The sequence below is a fragment of the Lolium rigidum genome, chromosome 2 (assembly GCF_022539505.1).
Source record: "Lolium rigidum isolate FL_2022 chromosome 2, APGP_CSIRO_Lrig_0.1, whole genome shotgun sequence".
Lineage (NCBI taxonomy): Eukaryota > Viridiplantae > Streptophyta > Magnoliopsida > Poales > Poaceae > Lolium > Lolium rigidum.
Genome location: NC_061509.1, coordinates 111,568,210 through 111,577,063, shown reverse-complemented (window position 1 = coordinate 111,577,063; position 8,854 = coordinate 111,568,210). Strand labels below are relative to the sequence as shown.

At 40.3% G+C, this 8,854-nt stretch overlaps 1 protein-coding gene across 3 annotated transcripts; it reads right to left on the bottom strand.

Moving 5' to 3' along the window:
* Nucleotides 1-397: 397 nt before the first annotated feature.
* LOC124692234 (ubiquitin carboxyl-terminal hydrolase 15-like) lies at nucleotides 398-8,485 on the bottom strand. 3 transcript variants are annotated; one of them, XM_047225554.1, is made up of 14 exons: nucleotides 8,305-8,484; nucleotides 6,959-7,360; nucleotides 5,796-6,186; nucleotides 5,305-5,692; nucleotides 5,067-5,221; nucleotides 4,885-4,973; nucleotides 4,409-4,494; nucleotides 4,168-4,330; nucleotides 3,048-3,171; nucleotides 2,666-2,823; nucleotides 2,504-2,588; nucleotides 1,910-2,122; nucleotides 1,432-1,493; nucleotides 398-1,360 (listed from the first exon to the last, which is right to left on the bottom strand). In XM_047225554.1, exons 2-14 carry the CDS (start codon nucleotides 7,279-7,281, stop codon nucleotides 667-669), a joined length of 2,931 nt encoding a protein of 976 aa, XP_047081510.1. In that variant the 5' UTR covers nucleotides 7,282-7,360; nucleotides 8,305-8,484; the 3' UTR covers nucleotides 398-666. The 3 variants fall into 3 exon arrangements, with proteins under 3 accessions (XP_047081510.1, XP_047081509.1, XP_047081508.1); XM_047225553.1 differs by having other exon boundaries at nucleotides 4,168-4,494; nucleotides 5,314-5,692; nucleotides 8,305-8,485; XM_047225552.1 differs by having other exon boundaries at nucleotides 4,168-4,494.
* Between the last annotated feature and the right edge of the window lie 369 nt (nucleotides 8,486-8,854).

Genomic DNA, 8,854 nt, shown 5'->3' with positions numbered 1-8,854 from the left:
AATTAAGTAATCTCGTTTTTATTTATTTTAGATTCATATGAGATAGTTCCGTATTATTTGTTTTATATGTTTGCAATTGTGAACAACAGAGACAAGTTTCAGTATCCTATTTTACATCATCTGAAATTTTGCTATTGCATTATTTTACATCACCTGGAAGGAGTGCCCTAAAATACAAAAACTGGCTCTAGAACAGTTTTAGGTGCCCAATTTTACATCATATGTTCCAGATGCCCTGAAGTTGCAGTAATAACACCAGACGAGATTCTGAGAGCATGACTTCCGGGTAGAACTTCCTGAACAAATGCCCCAGAGGCTAAAATCAGCAGTATCCACATTGTGAACTCTTTCCCTGTGCTCAAGGAATTTTCGAACCCTCAAAGCAAATGGAACCCTCTTACACACAATAAATAAATGCTTAACCATCTTTGGATTGAACAATGCCTACACGGCACAGGGCCTGTCCCTGAGTTCTAATAAGTCATCCGAAACGCTAAGCATCTAGACATGAGTCTAATCACTTCGCTACACTGGGTCATCTACCTCTAGAATATGCAGCTAAAATTAAATATGCCTCATTTGAAATAAAAAGAACATGAGGCGATATTAAGAGCAGCTGCTAACCACAGCCACCGAGCTCCAGCTAAAACTACTAGATGTAGACCATTACATGTGACAAAACCCAGATGTTTGAACAAAACCATCTCTACTATGGCCATACCTACCATACACGCTTCGCTGGTTTGCTGAAGCAAGTGGTTCGGCTGAAGTCGCGCAAGCTCTGTCTGGATATCTTCCTCTATGTACATTGCCGTGGGGGTGAGTTGGCAAGGAAGAATCTGAGACGAAGCCCGTGCTTTCCGAAAAGTACCTTGTTTGTGGATTGGATGGCGAGAACCTTGTGCATGAGGCAAAATTCCCAGAAGATTGGTCAGGTGCGTAATATGGCCCAAATATTGAGGTGATTGGGTCAAGGCCAGCATTGTCACCGTAATCCACGACACTGAATGAATCTCTAGTGCTTTCAGTGGTAAATGAAGATTCGTCAGAGCTGGTAAACAGCGACCATTCACTTGATGTAGCGTCCGAGAAGTCTGTGCTGACAGAATCTGTAAAAGCATCATCCATGTGAAATAAATTTCTGGACCTTAACTCCGCATGCTGATCTTGCCTGTAGCCTTCCTCGTCTGGTCTAAAATCATAAATACCACGGATTTGATCATCAGAAGCAAGGAGTGATTCTGTCTGCTTCTGCTCCTGTTTAGACCCCTTGGAGGATTTTGACGAGTGGCGTTTTGAGGATGATGGAACAGGCAATAGGCCTTTCTCAACGTATATCCTTGGTGGGCGAGGAAAAGATCTGAATGAAATTTTACAAATATGAGACTAGTGAATACAGAGTAATTCAAACAAATAACAGGTAGGCTGTACCTCAAGTAGAATAGCATATATGCACCTTCTGACATAACTTGATTCAGTGATACAGCCTTGACCTGCATATATTAAGACACAAATTACCACATCAGCTCATGCAAATTTCAGACTGTATATACCATCAAGTAAATGGAACTATAACATGACTAAAGAAAAGACGTCACATGATGATAAAACCATAGGTGTATATGAGAAGACATCAAAGATTATATGTTTGTCGTCACTTAGCAATAAAAGACTTCACTTTATCAGGAGGAGAACAGACCTCATTTCGTTATAACTTTTAATAAGCACTAAATAGTAAAGGCTACACCATAAGTGTATTTCAAGAGTATACTATGAGCTGCTGCGCATCTAATATCGTGATTGTGTTTATAACAAATGTATACCCATGTGATTCCCCTAGTCTAGAATAACTTCAAGAAGCAACAGGTACAGAGGTCCTTAATCTACTTCCAAGAAAATTTATTAGTACCTCCGAGTCATCTATTCTCAACCATGTTCCCTGCATATCTTTGACATATGATATATAATGACCGGAGAATGATGCATTTTCTGTATCCACATGTACGACCACAGCGTATAAGAAGTAAAGAGGAGGGTGATCGCCAGAGCCAGTCACAAAAGGAACCATGTCCAACATATCGGGAAAAGTGACACATTTATTAATCTTGCCATACTTTCCTGTCTGAAGCACAGAAAAAAATTATATCAGCTCCTTCATTGGAAAAAAAATACAGGCACCTGTGTGATTTCAGAGTGGTTGATAATGATTAATAACCAATCAATCAATATTTCTGCCCAAAGGAAACTTGTACAAGATGTGTTTTGGTTAGTCTTGAATTGGGTTTGGTTGCAATTTGAATGAGCAAAACACAGTATCTTGAATTACTACCATAAATCAGTCATTTCTACAAAAAAAGAAAAACATACTGACATGCATGCCTCATGACAGCTACATACAAGTATGAATATATGCTTCCAGAGATATAGCTACATATTATAGATAATACAAAAAAAGATAGTAGGAGCAGATCAGTATTGGATGGAGTGACGAAACCAAAAATACCTGGAATCTTTTCAAAACTACCGTTAATATGTTTGGCACCTCATGTACACTTAGTTGTTTTCTTGCTTTGACATAAGCACAACACCTGCAATAAAATTAAGAGGCTTCAATATGCTGTGGTCTGATAAAAAGTGATAGCAAATGTGTTCGTTGTCACAGTACCTTCCACATTTATACATATTCTCCCCATCTAAATCTTCAGGAGAAGTGAATTGCGTCAAAGCATCTTGTAAGGACTCCACCCAACCATGAATCTCCAAAGTAAGATCCATTATATTCTCATATCTTTCAGATTCATGGTGGCATCTGAGGCACTTAACCTTTATTTTATTTACTGAATCAGTTAGTATATGACAGACAAACAGTGCATGACAAACTAGCGAGAAGTTGGCACAAGGCAAAAAGGAAACTAAGAGAAAAATTGCATCGTTTACATATAGAAAAAATATTTTTGATGATATACATGGTAATAACTTAAGCACGAGATGAAGTAAATTAGCATCATTCTTCAAAATATGTAATTCCCGGAAACTTATAACGTTACCTTAGATTTAAGGCGCCCGCCAAACATCTGTTGTATCAGTGTAGTTTCCTGCAAGCTTGGTTCTACTTGTTTCTCACCACCCAGTCCATCCAAGCATGCTGCTTGCATAGACATCACAAGATGCCTGTGTTGAAAATCAAGCACATTATGAACAAAATGTGAACATATGATCAACATAAAAGGGATAGTAAGGGCTGTCAAGTTTATATCACTTGAATAACAATTTTCTTTTCCCCCTTCCTTTTTAAGAATAGAGTAAAAGATTCTACTGGGTTTCCAAACTGCAGTAAAACTACCTTGTCAGCAGAACTTGGAGTGGGCATAGAAACCAAAACCAAAGACAATGCAAAAACCACTTAAACCAACTAGCCAATTGTATGGTTTTCGGTTGTTAAATTGGTTTCAATTATTGACTTACCAAAATAACTTCGGTAAATATTGGCATAGAACATAAACTAGAATGCATCGAGTAAGGGTAGGCGCCTGGCCCAACACCATTATTCCATCTGCAGTCGTGCCCATTACCCCAACCTCGTCCCTTACCCTGGCAATCTGCCTCTGTGTGTAGCGCATGTGTCCCGATACCCCCAACCTAAAGTTCCCGGAGGCTGCTCCTGAGCTCCTCAGGACTCTAAGCCGCTGACGCAACGCAGCACTTCAACATGGCATCATGGTACTCAACACCAGCTGGCTGGCAATTCAATGCCCTCGAACACCACCATAACAACACCCCGAACACTGACGGTAATTCACAAGCATGAGAGGCACAACAACGACAGCAGGAACAGAGCAATTATCGACATAGTTCCAGTTCAGAGTATTTTATTTTAGGCTACTGTTTTCAAGAGAAATTTAGCAGGCTAGTTGTTTCAGGAATTCTACAAGATAGTACTTGTCGGACTGATAGTCTTGCTATAAAATTACCAGTCAAACCAGATAGTCAGCTCACGAAATTCAGAACAAATTTCGACTACTGTCCTAACTAACCAAATTTGTTAAAAAGCAAAACAGTAAAACAGAAATTTTGGTTAAACCAACTAAACAATGACAAGAAAAAGCAAAGAACCACATTTTTTTTAAAATGAGAGAGGAACTAAATATAACATGTAAGTTAAAACACCTTAAAAATTCATGAGCATCTTCCTGACTTCCACCACCCAAGCGACATCCAATACTCCTAAGATTTGAAAGGATTCTACTAGGAGACACAGGTCCGCCGCTTTCACGTAGAGTTGAAGCATATTGCTCAAGTTCACACATAAGACACCAGTTCTTTGAGCAACCTAAAAGAAAATAACAAAGTGAGGCAGACAAAAGTAGACAACAGTACAGAAGGCAAAATGTTAGGGGTTTAGTATTACAGTCTTTAGAATGCAATCTCAGAAGCAGGTGGATCATCAGGGGTTTTGTGCACATAAGGCACTGTAAAACAGCATTAGCATAGCAGCTGCAAAACAGGAATAACTGTCATCAGATATAATCCATGACGAGCTACATTTAACCAAGTAAATAAAGTACAACTTGTTTAAACTAATTATTTCGCTACCATTTTTGGTACACTAGGATAATCCTCATTCTAACTAGTTGCATATGCAGTACCATTTGATTCTATTTTGCATCACTTCATTTTGAAATTTGCTGATGAAAGTCTAACAATCGAAGTTGTGCTTAATACTTCTAAATCACCTCCTAATCAAAATTCCGTCCCATCCCTCCTCGTAAGATTCCTACATTTTTTTTATTTCCAGACATACTGCATGCTGTTCATATTAAAGAAGTGCATATAATAACAAACACATTAAGGCAGCACAACAGTTGAATATAGACAATGTTATACCTGTTCCCACAGTTGAAAAGACCTCTAGGAGAAATGCCCCGTACTTCGTACTGAAAGAACTTAACAAGATCCTCATAGCGAAACAATACCTGAAATTACAATTTACAACAAAGTAGTTACATATGGAAACAGCTAGGTAATTAAAAGAAGAAAATGTCATGACCAATTGTCCGATTCCGAACCTTACTCCTCTTATTGTCATTGATTAAACCCACCAGGCTTGTTTTTAGAAATTTGGAGGGCTTCTTCAAGACCTCAACCTTGGATGCTCCTAGTTTTGAGATTCCAGCACATGCTTGTAAATTGTTGCTTGTTGAAACACTTGCTTTTGCTGATCCTGCACAATAGAATGCATATGTGAGATAAAAGAGTGAAATAAAAGAAAAAGGAAGCACACATCATCAGAGAAGAAAATTTTACTTTGCTCAATTTTGCTGCAAGGATTCTTGTCATGGCCATCGTATTGATATGATGTTGACACCTCCTGTGGTTTTTGTGATGAAGCCACCTTACCTGGTGGATATGGAGGCTTCTTATGGATAATATTTCCTTTTCCAGTAGATTTTCCACATGAACTGCTCCTCTGTAGTGACCCTGTTGTTGAAGCATATTGCCCCTCACAAGAACTGATCATATCAGAAGTTAAATAGACACCCATGTCTGGTTCATAAACCGTGATGCTTGCTTTTGGCCGTTTTCTTGTCTCAGGAGCACAACTATTAGGTTGTTGTGTCGAGCCATTGAGAGGATAAGTCAAATCACAGTTGCCATCCTTTTCATCTGAACAACTAAAACTGTTGTTTGAAACCTGAAAGCACAAGGTAAAGGATTGAATAAAACAAATTTGGAGTATAAAGATTGAATTACTCCTACAATCCATATTAAGTGTCTGATTTAGTACAACATGCTACCTTGTTTGCTGATAAAATCTCAGAAGAGTTGGTTTTTTCATCAACACTATAATTGCTCTTCTCACAAGATACAACAGAAGCACCATTTTCAGTTGAATGAAGATTCTGGTTTGATTTATTGATGTTGGTTCTATCCGTTGGGAACAGATCAGGGTCAAAATTATAGCTATCAGTTGTCCCAAAAGATGGTTCTGATACTGTGTCAAAATTCATGTCATGCAGGTGGACATCACCCCCTGGAAGAGGTGAATTCAGGTTAGTCAAGAATGGCATCTGTTCAGAACTTTCCGTAGTAGGTAGCCCACCAGAACTGCTGCCACCATTAACATTCCATTGCTGGCATGTTTGCTTATGCCCTTGCCTCCAGTGTATTATTTGACACTTTCCGGAGCTGTGAACATTCAAATTAGCATTAGAAAGTAGCCACAACAACAGAGCAATATAAGGTAAATTAATTATCACACGACCAAGAGAGAGCACATATTAAACAGAAATCTAAGGTGCAGGGATAAATCAGTTGCAAATTTGGCATTGTAGAAAGGCTGCAGTTATTAGATGTGTTGCTCGCTCTAATCAGGTGCTGAACTGCATGTAGCTACAGGGTACTTAATCCTACAAAGCTTAGCTACATTGGGCCTCTTTGGATCACAGGACTTAAAAACACAGAATAGAAAAAACAGAGGAATCTGGCAGGTTTGCTGGTGCAAAACAGAAGATTGTAAAACACAGAAAAAGTGTGGGAATAATTCTATTGATGGAATGCCGGAAAAACACACGAAACGTGCATCGATCCTAGGCGAATGTGTCTTAGAAAGATGTTGGAATAGATGCTCAAAATCCTATGGGATTGAGGCATAGGAACCCAATCCATAGGAATTTATGTAGCACCATTCATTTGATCCAAAAGCAATTCATAGGAAAAAAAATCGTAAGGATTGGAATCCTATAACTATCCTATGAAATTCCTACTATCCAAAGAGGGCCTTAGATATGTCATCATAAAGTCAAATAGGTGGCTCACCCACCCAGGCGGCCAAGTGGAGGTATAGTTTCTTTTCCATGGATGAACTTATTATATAGTAAGATTCAGACAGCTACTTGTGCCTACTACACAGTTATTTGAAGTTTAAGTACTACCAGAGAATAATGGGTTAGAATCTTACCAGTATCTAACAGACTTGCACCTGGAGCACCTAGTCTTCGCAGGGCCATGACAATTAGCACACTCGTGGTACTCGGATCTTAAAGAAGGAACAGATCTCAAATAAGGCATAGGTCTCAGAGAGGGTCCTGGCAATATAACATCTGGACAAGCCATTGTTTCCACTTCGAACGCTTCTTCTGCAGCTTTCTGGGCAAGCACACCTACCCTTGCTTTCTTACTTGCAGCATCATGCCATCTCCCAAGAAGAAAATAAGCTATCACCGGAAGTACTATGAATACAACAAAGAGCACAGGCACATCAGCTTCCCTTGGTTGGAGCATATCCCTAAAAGAACTTAATTATCCAGCTCCAAGACTTCTCTTCTTCAGCTCGGAAAAACATTCCAAACCACTGATTGACCTGCAAAAAAAAAACATAGCTGAAAACAAGCTTACAGTTTCTAGTATCTCAAAAGTAGATTCTGGCAACCAAAAGCTACTGTATTCAACAAATCAACGGCCTTCGACAGAATTAAGCTTCTCCAAACAACCAGCTCATCAAAACTTCATTTTATGTGTCCTAGAAGCTCACCTTCACTGGGGCTTGAGTTACTTAGGATTTGGCTTATCCTTATATGATACTATCTAGAAGCTCCCACGGCATCAACAAATAAGCACAACCATACCATAGTACAACTTATGTGCTAAAATTAGAGATACATGGCTTTCCCAAAATGTTAGATACCTTAGAAGTTAGAATGCTAAGCCACAAGTTCTCTGAGTGGCTCAAATCACCTGCCTACTATCCCCAAATTATCAAGCGAATCAATCACTAAACTACCTGAAACAATAATGGAGTGTGGCAGAACTAAATAAAATTGCTTTGGGGGGAATAGCTCCTGAAAGGCGTGCTGCATTTGTGCTTCCAACAAAATACACTGCAGAAGATAAAAATGTATGGCCCGAGAGATTTCGTGTATGGGTGTGGATGTGGATATCGACGCAGTAAATCTACACCTTGAAACCGCATTCAGGATAACAAGATCGAATACTTTTCTGGCGCATCTCAAGATAAATAAAGAAGAGCAAAGAAAGAAGAAAGAAAGGGTTCGTTCAGACGGCGCCCAGCTCTAGGCTCCAAATGAGAATCTTACAAGCTCCCAGATCCCAAGCACACAACCATAGGCAAATGCGCGGGCCGAAATTTCCGACGCAGTCGCACCGACAAAACAGAGGAACCCCCAAGAACGGATTGCACTAGCAACAGCAGCCTCCACAAGAAGCGGCCGAAATCCCTCGAAAAGCCTCGATTTTTCGCAGCGGGGACAAAAGGAAACACACGAATCAACTGAGACTAGGGTTTACCCAGAAAGACAAATGCCTCTCCGGGCGGATCTCCAGCGGGGGCGAGCAGGCGGAGCAGCAGTTCCGACCAGTTGTTCCGGAGGAGATCGCGGTATAAAGGGGTGGAGGGTGTAGAAGGTGGAGCAGCGGATGGCCGCGGCGGCGGCGGGAATCGGCTGCGGCGGTGGGAGTGGCTCGCTCGCTCAGTTGCTTGGCCACTGTCCTCTGCTTGTGTTGTGTGTGTGCTTTGGTAGTGCTCGGTGGCTTGGCTCTTCGGTTTCTGACCCGTCCTTGCCCTGGTCGAAAAGAGGGTGCGGATCCAAGGGCAGCTGCGTCTTTCTTTCTTGCACTTCAATCGGATAATCGACGGTGCAGGGTTAAGATATTTTTTTCTTGAAACCGGCTAAGATACACTCTTGGAGATTCTGCTATTTCTCATTCATTATTTGTTGACAACTATGAATATGACTATGTGGTGGGCAATGAAACCATGGCATGAGTATGGTGAAGGTTCCATTGCAATGGGTTTATATCCATCTATCTAGGATTAACAACAAATATCGTCCAGTGA

Bases quoted from the DNA above. Each gene is read 5' to 3' on its own strand.
- LOC124692234 (XM_047225552.1), bottom strand. From the start codon at position 7,281: ATGCTCCAACCAAGGGAAGCTGATGTGCCTGTGCTCTTTGTTGTATTC. The intron at 4,974-5,066 runs GTTCGGAATCGG...TTGTAATTTCAG, and splicing joins ATGACAATAAGAGGAGTAAG to GTATTGTTTCGCTATGAGGA. The intron at 4,495-4,884 runs GTATAACATTGT...CCTGTTTTGCAG, and splicing joins CTTTTCAACTGTGGGAACAG to CTGCTATGCTAATGCTGTTT.